This window comes from Chrysochloris asiatica, unplaced genomic scaffold, assembly GCF_000296735.1.
Source record: "Chrysochloris asiatica unplaced genomic scaffold, ChrAsi1.0 scaffold00002, whole genome shotgun sequence".
In the NCBI taxonomy this organism is placed as follows: Eukaryota; Metazoa; Chordata; class Mammalia; order Afrosoricida; family Chrysochloridae; genus Chrysochloris; species Chrysochloris asiatica.
Window position 1 is genome coordinate 26,762,875 of NW_006408520.1, and position 20,690 is coordinate 26,783,564.

A 20,690-nucleotide genomic window follows, 5' to 3' on the forward strand; every position below is an offset into this window, starting at 1 on the left:
CCATGCTGGGTAAGGTGGAGGATCAGAGAAAAAGAGGAAGACCCCCAACGAGATGGATCAGCCAGGTGGCATCACTGATGGCATCAAGTGTGGCAGAGGTAATGAGGTTGGCCCAAGATCAGACATTGTTTCATTCTGCTGTGCATGGGGTTGCTATGAGTCGGTTCCGACTCGATGGCACCTGACAACAACAACAATTGGTTTTGAATTGTATTTAGAAAAATTTTACTCGCATGTGATATTAATTATATTGTTCAAAGATTTCCGCATTCTTATGGGTCTCTTTTCTTTGGATTGGGCACCAATATGTTACATAGGTTTGTTGAAAGATTTCAGTTTATATTCATTCCTTCAATTCCTGGAGTCATTTTTTTCACCAATGCCTTCAGAGCATTGGACTTCTTCCTTTAATACCATTCGCCCATGATTGTATGCGACTTCTTGGAATAGGTGAACACAGACCATTTCTTTTTGGTACAGTGACTCTGTATTTGTTCCATCTTTTTTTAATGTTTTCTGCATTATTCAGTCTTTTGCCCATAGAATCCTTAATATTTCAAGTTGAGGCCTGAATTTTTTCTTCACTTCTTTCAGCTTGAGAAATGCTAAGCATGTTCTTCCCTTTTGGTCTTCTAACTCCAGGTCTGCATATTTCATTACAATACTTGACTTTTCCTTCTCAAGCTGCCCTTTAAAATTTTCGGTACAGCTTCTACTTCCTCATTTCTTCCATTTGCTTAAGCGTCTCTATGCACAAAAGCAAGTTTCAGAGTGTCTTCTGACAACCATTTTTGTTTTCTTTCTTTCCAGTCTTTTATTTTTTAAAGCCTTTATTGTGAATTGAGTGACAGTTTATAGGGCAGATCATCAACCTTGCACTCAACCAATCATATTTTGTTTCATTACAATGATTACAATCCCCTCCATGTATCATCAGTTAACAGAATTTACCTGTATCCCTCTCACCTTTTTTTATGTACACAAAATACATGGAAAATAATATATTCATTTACAATACCAAAGGGCACATTTTGCACGTTATATCTAGAGTCCTCAGCTGCTCTATCTCTCTATGCCGTTGCCTCTGCTTCTGTCTCTGGCACCACTGCTTCTCTGGTTAGTATCCCATGCTCTGTTCGTGCAACGAAAGATTAACTACTCCCCGTTTTTATTTCACATCTACTTTTATAGTTGTGCAATCGCAATTAGTCATAAGTTACTCACTATTAAATCGAAAGCATCCTATCCCCAGGCTCCCCCATACCCTTTCACCAGTCACCAGACCCTTCTAGAAAAGAGGGAAACTATACATTGGGAATTCTACCTTACCCTCCTTGTTCTGAAACTAAGCACACTCTTGAAAACCTGTAAACAAGCCACTTGGTGCCTTTACAGCCCCCCATTTCTGGTAGCAAACGTCTAAGTTGCCCATCCCTCTCAACCCTGTGTATTAAGGGAAAAGGCTTGATCCTTGTCTTTCCAGTTTTTCAAATGGCTTTTTGTGTCTTTCTGTATGATGTTCTAGATAGTTATCCCACAAATCTTCTGGTCTTTGGTCATTAGTGTCCAATGCAACAAAACTTCTTGGATGCACATTCTTAGAAAGCTATATTTATTATAAAATCTGCCTTTCTACTCTCAACTGATTTATTTTAAAGATTTGGGTCATTCTAACACAGTATTTCTTACATGTTTTAATAAATATTCCTTCAATAAATTCAATATAAAAGTCCTTAGTGATTCTTTTGTTTCAGTTAAGAAAGAATTTGAAAAATATATTTAGCTTAGTCATACAGTATACTTACTTGCTATTACCCAAAGAAATCTGACAAGAGGCTGATATGTATGTCATAAAGAAGAATTTTTTTTAGAAGGGTTAATTATGCCAAATTAGTTGCATTATATGCCATATACCAAATGATTTTTTTTTGGGGGGGGGCCATTTTAAGAGAAATTAATTTATTTCCATTTGATACATTGAAAAAAAATAAAAGTATATTTTTGTTGATAAGTGCTCTACTCAGTTCGACTCACAGTGACCCAGTATAGTTTGTGAGGAGCAGCTGGTGGATTTGAACAGCGAACCATAGGGTTGGCGTTTTAGTGCTTATCCTACAGTGACACATCAGGTCCCTATATATACAGAAAATAACAATTTTACCCTAATAAATGTTCCAAAGTTATGGAAATTTGGTAGAATACTATTAAGAAAACACCATCCTATCAAATAATCTATCAAATATCACATATATATGTCACATATATATGTGACATTTGGTAAGGTACTATTTCCTTATTTGAACATTTATTATGGGGTAGCCGAATCATTTATTGTTGCTAAGTGTCACTGAGTGGGTTCCAACCCATAGCGACTCTGTACAGGGTTACCTAGGAGCGGCTGGTGAGCTTGAACTGCCAAGCCTGCGGTTCAAACTGACCTTGCAGTCCAGCACATTAACCCACAGCACCACACTAGGACTCCATACAATCATACAAGGTAGATATTAGTAGGATATCTGTGTGGCATTGTAACATATTATTGAATGCAGCTGAAGAGAGACAGAAGTAAGGCGGAATGATTGTTGCTTCTTATATTTTTACAGATTGCTGTCAGAAGTGGGGAGTCCTGGTGTGGCACTGTGCGTTAATGCGCTGTACTGCAAAGTTGTTTGAACCTCAAGGTTGGAGGTTCAAGCTCACCAGCTGCTCCTCAGAAAACCTGTACCTGGTCACTATGGGTCAGTACAGACTCACATTATGGGTCGCAACAGACTCAATGACACTTAACAACAACATCAGAAGTGGGGTTCACTGCGATGGCTCCAGACTCATGGAGTATGGGGTTTGTAAAAGAAAGAATGAAGGGACATGGAAAAGAAACCTTTGTTTCTGAAATGGTTCTTTTGCTTATTATAGCTGCAGTGGTTGAAAGGCATGCAGATGTGCTACAACTGAGGGGAGAAAAGCTGCTATTGGAGTCACCTGGGCTTAAAGTCACTTGGGTGGCATGATTATAGACAGCTTGTAAGCCCACCATCAGTCGATACTTAGTTGGATATGCTAAAATGGGAGTTAGGATTTGCTTGGAAAGAACAGGGCTATTTTAAGCCAGTAGCCCACGTATCAAGCCCAGCTGAACAGAGAAGGCTCGGACTAATTGGTGATTCGGACTCATTGGCCACTCCTCAGAAACCTTAAGCAGAGTTGCTGAGTCAGAGTCGACCTTACGACACTTACCAACAAAATATATATATGTCCCTTCATTCAACATATATACATGATGCTGTTAAGTGTAGCTGAGTCTGTTCCAACTCATAGTAACCCTGTTAGACAGATTTCCAAAGGTTTACATCTTTGTGGGAGCAGAAAGTTTCATCTTTCCCCCACAGAGCAGCTGGTGGGCTCAAACTGAAGGTGCCTAAAGTTCCAATAGAACAGAAGATTCTTTACATCAAGGAACATGTTTGTCTCCTTAGAGGACTAGGTTAATAAGCGATGGACAATTTAGAAATTGGCTATCAAAAATAAGGAACAATAAAGGCATGAGTGGCTGGCTTACAAGCTTTCATAGGTATGCTTAGTTAAAATGATTGTTATGGGGAAACTTAATTCATCATTATGAAACAGAGAGTGGTGAGAAGAGCCACGGGGTGGCCTGTGGTGTACTGAATTGTGTAATGTCTCTTCTAGTCATAGTCTGTAACTCCCACCAAACAACTTTTCTGCCCTATAGGATCTAGGTGAGTGAAGGTCAAAGAGGATACTAACAGGATGACATGATTCAGCTGTGGATGTTAGCAGAGCAACTTGTAATTGCAAACCCTGAAACTCTATCCAGGGTTTAAAATTAGCCATCTCAGAAGTAGGCGGGGGAATCTCACTACCTTCAAGGAAGAAGCATCAGGAAGGGAGTGTATCCTCTGGACCCAGGGGTCCTTGAGAATTGAATCTCCTCGACCCAGGGACAGAAAGCTGTGACACTGGAGGAGTAGCCAAGGAGCAGCAGCAGCAGAACCCAAAGCAGCTCACGGAGCAGGTAAAGCTGAGTGACTATGGGCAGGAAGCTTGTTTGTAGCCATAAGGTGAGTACGGTGTGTTGAGTTCTGTGTGGCTATTGCAATGAATTATGGAACCCAGTTCAGTAGAGAGGACTGTAGGAGGAATGGTTGTAAAAAAAATATTTTTACAGTTTGGAAATTCTGTTTAATTGTTGGGTAGACTACTCAAATTGATTTGATCTAATTAAAAAATACCAGTGTAGGGGTTGTGAATGAGAACCTACTTAAATATTAGTAGGATACTAATATCCACCCTGTAAGGTCATACATATGGTTATGAGGATTAGAGGTGACTCTTAAAAGTTGTATTTGGAGCCTTGGTGGCATAGTGGGTTGCATGTTGGGCTGTTAACCAGAGGGTTGGTGTTAACCACAGGGTTGGCAATTTGAATCCACCAGCTGCTCCACAGGAGAAAGATGTGTTTTTTTTGCTCCCAAAGATTAACAGCCTCAAAACCTGCACAAGATTGCTATGAGTCAGAACCAACTTCATGATACTTAAAAACAACTATTATGTATTTGGAGAATCTGAGAATCAAACTGGACAAAGAGCTTGTAAGCGAAAGATTGTAATATGAACACAGGTTTGTTGAACTTCAAAGGGCCTTCTGTCCCTAACCTCACATATTAGAGTGTTACACAGAGGCAGAGAAACCAAAGAGAAAGTTACCACAGTACTCCATTTGAAAGATGACAACTGCCTGAACTAATGACATAAGGATGAAGATACAGATGTGAAAGATGATCTGTATCAAGGCCATAGTGTTTTGGTTTTGGTTTTGTAAAGTTTTTACTGTGAATTGTGTGATAGTTTACACGGGAGCAGTAGGTGAGTTGAAGGAGCTTTGGTAGTGTAGTGGTTATGTTTTGGGCTGCTAATGTCAAAGTCAGCAGTTTGAAACTACCAGCTATTCCACGGGAGAAAGACACTTTCTGCTCCCGTAAAGATTTATAGCCTCGGAAACCCTGTGCAGGGTCACTAAGAGTCAGAACCAACTCCATGGCACAGAACCAACCAAATAGTAGGTGTGTTACTGAAGGAGTTCCATAAAACAAAGAATCAAGGAAGAATTCTCAGGTTTCTTAGATTAGGTAGATGTTAGTGCTATTTAACAAGGAAAGCAAGTAAAAGAAAGAAACATAATTGGTGCAGTATTAGACAAGCTGAATTGAAGTTACAGGAACTGGAGATGTCCAGTACATTGTGGAATCCAGCACTAGAGTTTAGAAGGTAGGACACAATTGGAGATACAGATTTGGAAAGTCTTTACTAGAGATATGACTTAAGGCAAATCATTTAACTGATAGCAGATTCAATCACCTGATCGATAAAGAAAGAATTAACAGCTTTACTTTTCTTACCCAGGGTTGTTTTAAACACTAAATAGGATGTAAGTACATGTAACCACGTATGGAACTATAACAAAATAATTTCGAGCATTTAGTTAAGGTTTTTATTACGTGGCAATCATTATGATAACATTTGTAATAACATTTGAAAGCTCAAATAAGTTTAGAAAATTGATGAGGCTAAACAGTTACAGAAATACTGATTACTGTAGTAATACAGTTTATAAAAGTAACTCTTTCACATAGAAAAATCAATATGAAACTAATTAACAAATCTGGTATCCAACTTATAATTACTTCTTTTTATCTGGAGGCAAAACTTAAAACCACAGTAACAGTTCAGTGTTGTTAAGTGCCATCAAGTCGATTACAACTCATAGCAACCGTGTACAGAGTTTCCAAGGAGAAGTTAGTGGGTTTGAAGTCCCGACCTTATGGTTCCCAGTCCAGAGCATATCAGACAGAGCCACACCAGGAGTCCAATAGGTTCACTAGCTCTGGCTGAAATGAGACCAGATATCTAAAATGTTTTCAACTCAATCTAAAATAAAATAAGAACTTATTTTATAACTATAATAAAGTACCAATTCAGCTTTAGAACATTCATTTTTAATGCAGTAACTTCTACACTTATAATAAATGTAGTATAACACATTTGTTTTTGTTTGGCTCAAAATAAATTCAATAGCATACATCCAAAAATAACAGAGAAGCCAATAAAATATCTGAAGGAATTGTATGTTACTAGTAAAAGCTGTGTTTCCTGGAACTTTTTCCACAAAGCAAATGGGAGCACAATCAAATATTATTTTATGGTTCACACTAAGATATACTACTTTTAGGATATTATGAGGGTAAGTAAAATGTGGCACTGAGGGATAATGTGCTGTACTGCAAAGTCGATTTGAACCTCAAGGTAGGCAGATCAAGCTCACCAGCTACTTCTTGGAAACCCTATACAGGGTCGCTACAGGTTGGAATCACCTGGATGGCACTTATCAACAACAAAAAGTAAAGTATTACTACAAAGTCATAGAAACATTTTAAAATAAAAATATTAAAATGTGAAGCTATTGGTTTCCAATATATATCCTGTTGTGGCACTGTAGGATAAGCACTCGACCATAAGGTCTATTTGAACACAAGGTCAGTGGTTCAAACTCACCAGTTGTTCCTCAGAAACCCTAAACAGGGTAACTATGAGTTGGAAACAACTTGAAGGCACTTAACAACAGTAACAACAGGTTGATACACTTCTGATAGGAGTGTTTTGTCTCTCTAACCTTCCCCAAAGAATTCTGTGCTCTTTGATTTACATCATGTCCAAACAGCCATTCTGGCATTCTCGAGGGACTCAAATTGTGCTCCTTTTCAATGTTCTTTGAATTCTCGTAACAAGGAGAAGTAGTCGATGGGATAAGATTTCCCAATGGAATCCTCCTAGGAAAACTCTTGCTATCCTAGAAGAATGAGCAGGTGCATTGTTGTGTGATGGGAAAAAATTTCTCAGCACAACTTTCCCAGCCTTTTTCTAACCAATGCAGTTTTCAATTTTCTTAAAACTTAATCCCAATAAGCACCAGTGATCATTCTGTGCCTTTCAAGAAACTCTATCAAAATTACCTTGTTAGAATCTAAAAAAACAAACATCTTAAATTTAACTGGCCCAGCAGATTCCCCTCAGAAACCACTATTTAAATTAAACCATCCTCTTTGGATTGTATTGGAAAATCTATGACTCATATCTGGTTACTATTTGTTCCATAAAATTGTCTACATTAGCTTCAATTTTGCTTAAAGGGATGATGGAAAGATAAGGTCTTTTAGCAAGCTGAGCTTCTGTAAGGCACCTTAAGGAGACCAAGGCTAGTGCATTTGTGAGAGAACTTGTCTGCAGCTATCCACTGATCAGAGACATGTTTAAACACATTTAATTTTTTTATATTATTAAATCCATCCAGGTAGGAACTAAAATCCTAGTAGCAATACTTTTTAAAGTTTTTATCATGAATTGAGTGATAGTTTACATGGGAGAACATCGGTTTTACAATCATCATTTCATTACAATGATTACAGTCTCCTCCATGCATCATCATTCAACAGTATTTGCTTATATTCCCTCAGGTTTTTGTTTTTTGATGTATACAAAACACTCAGGAATCATTTAAACAACCAAAGGACACATTTTGCAAGCCTGCCTCCAGGACTCCAGCACACAGCCTTTCTCTTTCCATGAGTCTAAAGTCCTCAGCTGCTCTCCATCTCTGCCTCCATCTCTGGTGTTGCTGCTTCTCTGAATAGGTTCCCACATTCCGCTCGTGATCGTCTCCCTTGATGGTCCTAGGATCCTCTGTTCCTGGACTGTAAGATTAACTACTCCCCCCTTTTTGTTACAGAACTTTTACCTTTACTGTTGTGACAGTCGCAATTTTGCATGATATCAATTACTCACTATTGACTCATTAAGAATCTTATCCCCATCTCCTTTCACCACACCTGTCTAGACAATATGAAAACTATTAAAGTGGGGATTCTATCTTCCCCCGCACCCTCTGAAACTAAACTCCCTACCCTCTGAAACTAAACTCTCTATTGAAAACATGTGAGCTAGCCACTCTCTGCCTTTATAGCCACCAGCACCCCACTCCCCGCCATTTTAGGTAGCCATTGTCTAAGTTACTGGTTCCTGTCTACCCTGTATACAGAGGGGGATAGGATTGATACTTGATGTGAAGACTCCTTACCTCACAGTTGGTATTTTGAGCTACTACATCCATAAGTAAAAGAGCTCTGGTAGCGTAGTGGTTACGAATTGGGCTGCTAATCTTACAGTCAGCAGTTCGAAACTACCAGCTGTTCCATGGGAGAAAGACGAAGCTTTTTGCTCCCGTAAAGAGTTACAGTCTCAGAAACCCTGTACAGGGTGTCGCTATGAGTTGGAACCAACTCCACAGCACATAACAACAATAACAACATCCATAAGTATGGGCCAAGTTCATCATATTGTAGCAATTTACACTTGTTTCCTTTATCAAAAACTTTTTTTTTTTTTTTTTTAAAGTCTTTATTCTTGTTGAGTTCTGAAAATCAAGCCATCAAAGCTAGGTTGAATGGGCATTATCTACAAGTTTGGGCATTCATGTGCGTATCCCCTTACTTCATATCAGCTGGACACTTTATTAGTAGCAATACTTTTTACTTAACCTCATATTTGTGTCTTTTAAACAAAATAATTGAATTAAGAGTTTACAAAAAATTAATGGATTGGGTTGCTACAAAGGACACACAAGAACTACAAAGCTGAAAAAATAATTTCATTAATATACATATTCATTCACAAATTAGGTGCATATAGACTACTTAAATAATTTAAAATAAACACTGACATTTTCTTAAAGTACTTACTTTTGAAGATCCATTTGAATACATCTGTATCATGTTCTCTGCACCTTGTTTCACTTTAAGTTCTATATCCAATTGCTTTTGTAAGGCCATCAGTCTATTATTGCTAGTAGAACAACGAGGGTCACTATTTGGGGTATCTGGAGTCCTTGGACAATCTGTAAGTTAAATATGTTAAAGTTACTTACTGAAGCCAACTGCTGTTTAAAATTAGAAGATAATATTTTTAAATATAAAGAATTACAGGATGTGAAATGAGCATGAAGTCACCTAAGTAGAAACTCTTTATATTTTCCAATAATACTATAATTCAACCAATCCAAGCCAAGGAAATATCCAAGTACAGTTCTAGAGCCACCTGTTAGGTGTACTGTACAAGTGATTATATGTAGTATGGGAAGAACTAGATAATGATCAAAGTTGTTCTAACACAGTAAGTCCGTGGATTAAAATGTACATACTTGAAATGACTGAGCCAATCCCCTACTCGCAATAGATTCTTCAGCTCAATCACCTTCTCCTACTACATGGGTAGTTTTTATTTCACTGAAAGGCTCTTCTTGCACTATAAAATCAAACCTATTGCCATTGAGTCAATTCTAACCACTGCAACCTTATAGGACACAAAAGAACTATTCCTTAGAGTTTCTGAGACTATAAATCTCTATGGGAGCAGAAAGTCACATCTTTTTCCCATGTAGTGGCTGGTGTGGTTAGCAGCCCAACACTTAAAAACAGTGTGTCACAGGGGCTCCTTTTTCACACACTAAGGACTAAATGCAAGGAGCTCTGGTAGCTTAGTGGTTACAAATCGGGCTGTGAACCACAAGATCAGCAGTTTGAAACTACCAAATGTTCTGCAGGAGAAAGATGAGGCTTTCTGCTCCTATAAAGATTTACAGCCTCAGAAACCCTGTGCAGGGTCACTATGAGATGAAACCGACTCCACGGCATATAACAACAACAACAACAAGGACTAAATGCAGAGTCCCGGTGTAGTGCTGTAGGTTAATGCGCCAGACTGCAAAACTGTTTAATCTGCAAGGTTGGAAGTTCGAGCTCACCAGCCACTCCTCGGAAACCCTATATAGGGTCGCTATGGGTTGGAACTAACTCGATGGCACTTAACAACAACAAGGGCTAAATGCAGTATGTACCTGTTTCAATTTATCTATAAATTATACTTAAAGACACATTCAGGACTGGATTTTGTTCTTAAGCCCAATGGACTGCCTGCACTAGTATTTTTTAAAATTAGATCAAATCAATTTGACTCAACTCTCCAACAACTGGGAGTCCTGGTATGACACTGTAGGATAAGCACTGGATCTCAAGGCTGGTTTGAACCACAAGGTTAACAGTTTAAACTTGATAGCCACTCCTCAGAAACCCTTTAAAGGGGCACACTATGAGTCACCAGAACTGACAATAGAGCATTTATCAACAACAACAACCCAACAATTAAACTTATTTTTTACTTACTGCCTGATTGGTTAAAGAAGAAGGCACATTCAGGTATATATGAAATCCACTAATTATTTATAACTAGAACTAAGGGAAGTAGAAATATAGAAGGAGCTCGGGTAGCTTAGTGGTTATGAATCGGGCTGCGAACCACAAGGTCAGCAGTTCGAAACTACCAGCCATTTCGTGGGAGAAAGACAATGCTATCTGCTCCCGTAAAGATTTACAGCCTTGGAAACCCTGTACAGGGTACCCTTATTATGAGTTGGAACCGACTCCATGGCACACTACCACCACTACCACTAATTATTAATAACATAAGCACAAGCATGCAGGTTTTCACATTTTGTTTTCTACTACTAGAATTGTTGTTGTTAAGTGCCGTCGAGTCGGTTCCGACCCATAGCGACCCTGTACAGGGTTTCCGAGGGTGTAAATCTTTACGGGAGTAGAAAGCCTCATCTTTCTCCCGCGGAGCGCCTGGTAGTTTCGAACTGCTGACCTTAATGTTCGCAGCCCGATTCGTAACCACTACGCTACCAGAGCTCCTTCATATTCAATCATAATATCGAATGTTTCAAAGATACTGATTGGATGTACATAAAATAGATTGGGGCTAGTTGGTGGTATGTTGTTGTTAGGTGCCATCGACTCAGTATCGACTCATAGCAACCCTATGCACAACAGAACAAAACACTGCCCGATCCTGGGCCAACCTCACAATTGTTGCCACACTTGAGCCCATTGATGTTGTCACTTTGCCAACTCTACTTTGAGGAGGCAGCTCTTTCCCCAATTCACATTTTGAGTGCCTTCCATCCTGAGGGGCTCATTTTCCGGCACTATATCTGACATGTTTCCCTGCTATTCATTAGGCTTTCAGTGACTAAATATTTGGAAGTAGTTCGTCATGCCTTCCTAGTCTGTCTTCGTGTGGAAGCTCATCTGAAACCTCTCTTCCACGGGTGACCCTGCTGGTATTTAAAATACCAATGGCATAGCTTCCAGAATCACAGCAACTCACAGGCTACCCTACCACAGTACGACAAACTGACAGATAAGTAGTGGTGTAATGGTGGTATAGGAAGACCAAACATTTAAGTCCATGGCTTCTCATAAAGCACACTGTAATGCTCCTATAAATCATAAACATAAAACTAAAAAATAAATAAAACCTTTTTATTTTGGGTAACCCATTATTGTTGAAACACAAATAAACTTACCATGTAACTAAAATTTCTCATAATGAAGCTCATTATTTTATTTCTTATCTACACTAAGTCCTTTACTAATAAAAAAATCTGATATTATCCACACTTTACATATAAGAAACCAGTGAAGTCACACAATTACTAGTTGGTGTTTAATTTTCTAAGTAACATATAGATTCATTCGTTAACTATTTTAAAGAATTTGTTATAGGGCTTTAAATCAATTCTGCATGGAATTGTCACAGATGAAGTTATGTAGGAAGAGACCCAAAATTTTTAAGTCATACTGAACTAGAAAGCTAAATGGAACAGGAAAGATTATAGGTTCTAAGCGTGCTAGAAACATAATCTTCCTCTTAAGCACAAGGGTAGTTTACGCATTACACAGTAATCAAACTCTTGCCCTAGGATTTTGAGCATAGTTCAAACCGGCTTTGAATGTGTGTGGCTCCTAATAATCCAATCTCATGCATCAGGATCCTGAAAAGGTTCATTATGCCTTTTCTGAGTCTCCCATTCCACTGCTTTGATAATTTTTCCCATTCCTGGTACTTTGTTGAATCTGCTAATTGCAAAGCATTGGGACCTGTTCTTATGTAGTGCAGTAGGGTAAGCACTGGACTACTAACAAGGTATGCAGAAAACCCATAGAGGGTCTCTCTGAGACGGAACCAACTTGATTGCACTTAACAACAAAAGGATCATCCATGGTGTACATCCAAGACAGACTAGAAAGAAGGAGACACACATCATTCTGAGGTTAACCACTGAAAATCTTATGAACAAAAAGTGCTTCATGGTGTGATATATGAGAAGATGAGCCCCTCAGGTTGGAAGGCACTCAAAATACAATGGAAGAAGTGCTGCCTATCAAAATGGAGTTGACTTTAATGATGATATGATGGAGCAAAGCTTTTGGGACCTTCATTTGCTTATGAGGAAACAAATCAAAATGAGAAGCAACAGCAGGAAACATCCATTAATAATGGAAATATGGAGTATATGAAGTATGAATCTAGGAAAACTGGAAGTCAACAAAAATGAAAAGGAATACATAAAGACAGATATTCTAGGAATTAGTCAACTAAAATGGACCATTACTAGCCATTTTGAATAGGACAATCATATGGTTTACTATGCTGGCAGTGACACATTGAAGAAGAATGATGTTATATTCTTTGTCAAAAAGAGTATTTTAAGATCTATATTGAAGTATAATGCTGTTTGTGATAGGATAATATCCATATGCCTACAAGGAAGCCCAGTTAATACCTCTATTATTCAAATTTACATATCAAACATTAAAGACAAGGATGATAAAATTGAAGAATTCTACCAACTTCCACACAAAATTGTTCAAACAGGCAACTAAGATGCATTGATAATTATTGGTGTTTGGAATGAGAAAGTTGGAATCAAAGAAGAAGGATCAGTAGTTGAAAAATGAGGCCTTGGTGATAGAAATGGTGCTGGAGATCTCATGAAAGAATTTTGTAAGAATAGTAGCATATACATTGCAAATACCTTTGTTCAACATAAAAGCTGACTATACACATGGACCTCATCACATGGAATATGTAGGAACTAAACTGACTACATTTCTGGGAAGTCAAAACAGAAAACAGAAGTCCAATATTATCATCCAAAACAACACCAGGAGCCAACTATGAACAGACAATTAATTGCTGATATGCAAGTTCTTGCTGAGTTGAAGAAAATGAAATCAAGTCCACCAGAGCCAACACACAACCTTGAATATGTTGTTGTTAAGTGCCACTCAGTTGGTTCCGATTCATAGTGACCCTGTATAGGATTTCATAGGGTGGCTGGTGAGCCTTGCAGTTCAAACTGCCCTTGTAGTCTAGTGCATTAACTCACAGAACCACACCAGGACTCTGCCACACCTTGAATATATCTTTCCTGAATTTACAGACCATCTCAAGAACAGATCTGACACAATGAACACTGATAACTTAAGAACAGTGTAGTTGTAGATGAAATCAAGAACATCAGACATGAAGAAAGCATGGTCACCAAAAAAAAAAAAAAAAAAAAAAAAAAAAAAAAAAAAAAAAAGAAGAAAGAAAAGACAAAAATGGATGTCAGAAGAGCCTCTAAAACTAGCTCTTGAATGTAAAAAAAACTACAGCAACTAGAAGAAATGATGAGGTAAAAAAGCTGAATAGAAAATTTCAAAGGGCAGCTTGAGAAGACACAAAGTGAAATATTTATTATAATGAAATATGCAAAGACCTAGAGATACAAAAAACCAAGAGACGAATGTGTTCAACATTTTTCAAGCTAAATGAACTAAGGAAAAATATTCAAGCACTGAGTTGCAATACTGAAGGGTTCTGTGGGCAACATGGTCTTCTGGTGTGGTGCTATGGATCAACACTAGCTAGACTAACAAAGTCAGCAGGTCAAACCCACCAGCTACTCCATTGGGTTGCTATGAGTAGAAATCAACTTGACGGCACTTAAATAACAACAACAATGGGAAAAATACTGAATGATACAGGAAGCATCAAAATAAGATGGAATGAATACACAGAGTCAACTGTTGTTGCTGTTGTTAGTTGCCATTGAGTTAGTACCGACTTACAGTGACCCTACAAACATACAGAACAAAACACTGCCTACAAAACACTGCCTGATCCTACGTTAATCTCACAATCATTGCTATGTTTGAGCCCATTGCTGCTGCCACTGTGCCAATCCATTTAGTTTGGGGTCTTCCTCTTTTTCTCCAATGCTCCACTTTACCAAGCATGATGTCCGTCTCCATGGACTGGTCCTTCTTGATAACATGCCCAAAATAAGGAGAGATGAAGTCTGGCCATCATTGCTTCCAAGGAGCATTCTGGCTGTACTTCTTCCAACATGCAAGCCACCACAGTAAGACAAACTAATAGATGAGTGGTGGCAGAGTCACTATACTAATAAGAAACAGTCAATGTTCAACCATTTTTACAAGGAACTGTATGATCAGGAACCAATGGTATTAATGGAAGAAGTCTAAGCTTCATTGAAGGCACTAGAGAAAAACAAGGCCACAGAGATTGATGGAATACAAATTGATACTGCACTGGAAGCACACTGGGCTATGGCAAGAAATTTAGAAGAAAGCTACCTGGACAACCAACTGTTACATAACCAACATCTATATCCATTCCAAAGAAAGGTGACCTAATGGAATGTGGAAATTATTGAATAAAGTCATTAATACCAAGGGTAAGTAAAATTTTGCTGAGGATAATTAAAAGCAGTACACTGACAGAAAGGTGCCAGATAGTCAACCCAGATTCAGAATGGAAAAACGAATATCAGTGTTGTTATTAGCTTGGCTGAAAGCAGAGAATACCCAGAAAGATGTTGATTTGTGCTTTATTGGCTTTGCAAAGGCAATCAACTGTGTGGATCATAACACATTATAGATATTGATGTGAACAATGGAAATTTCAGAATGCTTAATTTTGCTCATAAGGAACATATAAATAGAGGCAGCTGTTCTAAAAGAACAAGGAGGATAATGTCAAATCAGGAAAGATGTGTGCCAGAGTTGTAACCCTTCACCATACTTATTAAATCTTGCTACCACTCATCTGTCAGTTTGTCATACTAAGGTGGCTTGGGTGTTGCTGTCATTCTGGAAGTTATGCCACCAGTATTTAAAATACCATCAGGGTCCAAACATGGTGGGCAGGTTTCAGATGAGCTTCTAGATGAAGACTAGGAAGGAGAGATAAGCTACTTCTGAATATTTAGTCACTGAAAACTTATGCATAGCAGTGGAACACTGTCAGCACCAGATCATTGAATACTGAAACATGACAAAGAACACCAAAATATTGTCAGTTACGGTGCCAAAAGATGAGTCTCTCAGGTTGAAAGGCATTCAAAATGCAACTGGGGAAGAGCTGCCTCCTCAAAGTAGAGTTGACTATGATGACGCAAATGGAATAAAGCTATCAGGACCTTCATTTGCTGATGGGGCACAACTCAAAATGAAGAGAAAGAGCTATAAACATCCATTATTAATCAGAACATGAAATTGTACAAAATATTCTAGGAAAATTGGCAATTGTCAAAAATGAAATGGAACATATAAACATCAATATCCTAGGCATTAGTGAGCTGAAATGGACTGGTATTGATCATACTGAATCCGATAATCACATGGTTTACTATGCTGGGAATGACAAATTGAAGAAGAATGGCATCGCTTTCATGATCAAAAAAGAACATATCCAGATAAGTCATGAGGTACAATGCTGTCTGTGATAGGATAATATCCATCAGCCTACAAGGAAGACCAGTTAATACCACTATTAACTCAAATTTATGCACCAAGCACTAAAGCCAGTGATGATGAAATTGAATTCTATCAACTTCTTTAGTCTGAAAATGATCAAACATGCAATCAAGGAGTATTAAAAATTACTGGTTATTAGAATGTAAAGGTTGGAAACAAAAGGAAGTGTTGAATTGACAAAGGTTTTGTTAAATATTTTTTTTTACCATCTAAAAATATGGTTGTGTTGCCAGAAGAACAAACAAATCCGTGTTGAAAGACGTAAAGTCAGAAAGTTGCCTGGAAGCCAGGATGGTGAGATTTCTTCTCTCATGCTTTGCACAAGTCCCTGGAGAAGGATATCATGCTTGGAAGGACCAGTCCATAGAGAAGGACATCATGCTTGGTTAAGTGGAGGGTTGCAAAAAAAAGAGGAAGATCCCAAAGAGATGGACTTGCACCTAGCAACAACAGCAACAACCATATAAAATGTTAACTATTGACCTTTGTATTAGACTTGTATTATATGAGGGGGTAGAGATGTTGCATTTTTAATTTATCAATTTGCGGATAAGGCCAGCTACATCATTTTTGGGGACAATGCAAATTAAAAATGCAGAGCCTCTTGTATAAAAAGTAGCATAAGTGTGTTACTAAAGGCTGTTGTTGTTAGTTGCCATTGAGTTGGCTTTGAATCAAAGCAACCCTATGTGAACTGTGTAGTCCTGCACCCTCCTCACAATTATTACTGTTTCAGCCCATTGTTTGCTGTCAAAAGTTCTTACATGCTTGAAGGTTGCATTATTTATAATATATAATGGAGTAATGATACACAAGTAAAAACATAAACTTACAAATCATAAGAATGACATTTTGATGTCATAATTTTATGCAATACATACTAATAATTTATTCATGTGTTATTTTGATCATAGCACTTTTCTGGCTCACTTCATAGAATTACTTATTAAATCATCACACTTTTGCTGTTGCTAGGAACCATGGAGTCAATTATGACTTTTAGTGACCGTATGTGTAACAGAACAAAATATTGCCCATTCCTGTAGCATCTTTACAATTATTGCTATATTTGAGCCTTGTTATAGCTACTGTAGTCAGTGCAGCTCATTGACAGTCTTCTTCTTTTTCACTCATGCTGTACTTTACAAAGCATAATGTCTTTTTCCAGGGATCAGTCTCTCCTGATAGCATATCCACTTCCAAATCAGATTTGTTAGTTCTTCTGGCAGTTCATAGTATATTCAATATTCTTTGCGATCCTTAAAATTCAAAGGCATCAATTCTTTAACATTCCTATTTCATTGTCCAGCTTTCACATGATATGAGGCAATTTAAAATACTAGGGGTTTCAAAAAGTTTGAAGAAAACATGGAATTAAAAGATAATGAAATTCTTCCACAAACTCTTTGAAGGCCCCCCTCATTGCCATGACTTTGATCAAGCACATCTTAGTCCTCAAAATAACATCACTGTTTTGCTTTTAGTACTTCTATTTTCAATTGATAACAAGGCAGAAATTTAACCTTAAAAATGTCTTGTTTTGTAAAACCCACTTAGTTTTTCATTCTAGTTTTCCAACTAGAGAAACATTGCTCTCTTCCTCAGATTTCACTTACTTTTCTTTTTAACCAACTTTCCACTTGGTACTTTTTTTCTTCTTTAGTATTCTTTGTAGGTTATGGTAAGTTGTTGCTGCTATGTGTAGTTGAGTATCAACTTACAGTGACCTAAGTACAACAGAATAAAACACTGCTGGTCCTGTGCCATCCTCACAATTGCTGTTGTGGTTTCTCTCCTTCCAGGGCCTGGTCACTCCTGAAAATATGTACAAAGTAGGAGAGAGGAAGTCTGGCCATCCTGGCTTCTAAGGAGCATTCTGTTTGCACTTGCAACATAAATTTGTTCTTCTGGCAGTCCATGATACTTTTTATGTTCTTCAACACCATAGCTCAAATTCATTGATTCTTCTGGGGTCTTTTTCATTGTTTAACTTTTATATGCATATAAGGCTACTGAAAATCTCATGGCTTGGGTCAGGCAGAATTTAGTCCTGACATCTTTGCTATTCAACACATTGAAGAGTTCTTGTGTAGCAGATGTGCCTAATACAATATGTTGTTTGATTTCTTGACTGCTGCTTCCATGAGTGTTGACAGTGGATCCAATCAAATGAAGTCTTTGACAACTTCAGTCTTTTCTCCATTTGTCATGATGCAATTTATTGGTCTAGTGGCGAGAATTTTTGTTTTCTTTACATTGAGGTGCAACCCATACTTAAGGTTGTGGTATTTGATCTTCATCATTAAGTATTTTTAATTCTCTTCTTTTCAGTAACCAAGGTTATAGCACCGGAATATGACAAGTTGTTAAATGATCTTTGTTCCAATCCTGAGGCTATATTTTTCTTCATATATTCCAGCTTTTTGAATTATTTGCCCAGTATACAGTCCAAGTATGGTGGAAGAATACAATGCTAGCGTACACTTTTTTTTATTTTAAAGCATTCAGAGGCCCTTGTTTTGTTTGAACAACTGTGACTGCCTTTTGATCTATGTATAGGTTTTTCATGAACATGATTGAGTGTTCCAGAATACTCATTTCTCTGTGCAGTGTTGTCCATAGCTTGTCATGATCCACACTGTGGAAAGCCTTTGCAAAGTCGGTAAAATACAGGTAAATATCTTTCTGGAATTCTCTGCTTTCAGCAAGATCCATCTAGTGCCAGCAATGATATCCCTGGTTCCATGTTCTCAATTGAATCTAGGTTGAAACTCTGGCAGTTCCCCTGTCAATGTACCGGAGCATTTGTTTTAGAAATATCTTTAGCAAAATTTTACTTGTGTATGAAATTAAAGATAATTGTCCTATGATTTCTGCATTCTGCTGGGTTACCTCTCTTTGGAATGTGTACAAACATGGATTTCTTCGAATCAGTCAGGTAGCTGTCTTCCAAATTTCTTGGCATAGTGTCTCCAGTACTACATTATAAATCTATGTTGTTGTTGTTGTTGTTAACTGCCACCGAGCTGGTTCTGACTCACAGTGGCCCTGTATAGGGTTTCCGAGGAGCATCTACTGGGTTTGAACTGCCAACCTTGGCGATTCAAATCGACCTTGCAGTTCAGTGCTTCATCTTACAGTGCCATGAAATCTGTGAGGGTAAGTAAAAAAGTATTGCTACAAAATCATAGAGGTCTTTTGTACCAAAATGTGAAGTTATTGTTGTTCCACATACCCTCTACTGTATTAACTTTTTTTTGTAAAAAGCTTTTATTGTGCATTGATTGATAGTTTACAAGGAAGAACATCAGTTTTGCACTTATCCTATTGTATTCTGTATCATTGCAATGATTACAACCCCCTCTATGCATCACCACTCAACAGTATTTGCTTCTATTACCTTTCTTTTTTTGTTTGTTTTTGTTTTTTTGATGTACATAGAAACACTCAGGAATATATAATCATTTAAACAACCATAGGACACATTCTGCAAGCCTGCCTCCTGGCCTCCAACACACAGCCTTTCTCTTTCCATGAGTCTAGAGTCCTCAGCTGCTCTCTCTCCATGTTCCCATCTCTGCCTCCATCTCTGGTGTTGCTGCTTCTCTGGATAGGGTCCCACATTCCCTTCATGCTCTTCTCCCTTGATGGCCCTAGGGTCATCTGTTCCTGGACTGTAAGATTAACTACTACCCCCTTTTTGTAACATAACTTCTCTACCTTTACAGTTGTGACACTCATAATTAGTCATTATAACAATTGTTGTCCGGTGCCATCGAGTCGGAACTGACTCATAGTGACCCCATGCACAGCAGAACAAAACAATGTCCGATCCTGGACCAACCTCACTACCGCTGCCACACTTGAGTTCATCAATGATGCCACCTGGCCAATCCATCTAGTTAGGGGTCTTCCTCTTTTTCTCTGATCCTCCACCTTACCCAGCATGACATCCTTCTCCAGAGACTTTTCCCTCCTGGCCTCCAAGGAGCACTCTGGCTGCACTTCTTCCAAAACTGATCTATTGGTTCTTTTGGCAGTCCATGGCACTTTTCAGTATTCTCCTCCCAAACCACAACTCAAAGACATCAATTCTTCTACGATCCTCCTGATTCACTGTCCAGCTTTCGCATCCATATGAGGCTATTGAAAACACCATGGCCTGGGTCAGGCGCACCTTAGTCCTCAAGCTGACATCTCTGCTCTTCAACACTTTAAAAAGTTCCTGTGCAGCAGATTTGCCCAATGCAATACGTCGTCTGATCTCTTGACTGCTGCTTCCACGAGTGTTGATAGTTGATCCAAGAAGAATGAAGTCCTTGACAACTTCAATCTTTTCTCCATTGGTAAGAATGTTGTTTATTGGTCCAGTGGGGAGGATTTTTGTTTTCTTCACATTGATATGTAATCCTTATCAAAGGCTGTGCTCTTTGATCTTCATAAGTAAATATTTCAAGTCCTCTTCACTTTCAGCAAGATTATAACAATTACTCACTATTGAATCATAGGAATCTTATCCCCATCTCTTTTCACCAGATCCATTTAGATTAGATGTAACTATTTAATGGGGATTCTACTTCCCCAGCACATTCCAAAACTAAAGCCCTCTTGAAAACCTGTAAGCCAGCCACTTTGTGCCTTTATAGCCAACCCCATTCTCCCATTTTAGGTAGCCAATGTCTAAGTTGCTCATCTCTATCAACCCTGTGTACAGAGGGGATATGTTTGATCCTTGATGTGGTGGTAATGTGCCGTGGAGTAGGTTCCAACTCATGGTGACTATGTACAGGGTTTCCGTGGCTGTAAATCTTTACAGGAGCAGAAAGCCTCATCTTTCTCCTGCAGAACAGCTGGTAGTTTTGAACTGCTGACCTTGTAGTTCACAGCCTG

General features: G+C 38.3%; 1 protein-coding gene across 1 annotated transcript in view; it reads right to left on the reverse strand.

Annotated features, from left to right (window-relative positions):
• PKN2 (protein kinase N2) overlaps positions 1-20,690 on the reverse strand; it is a 150,547-nt gene that overhangs the window by 77,439 nt on the left and 52,418 nt on the right. The window contains exon 3 of the mRNA XM_006831070.1: positions 8,814-8,968. Coding sequence (XP_006831133.1) covers positions 8,814-8,968 — 155 coding nt within the window. The remainder of the gene's footprint in view (positions 1-8,813; positions 8,969-20,690) is intronic.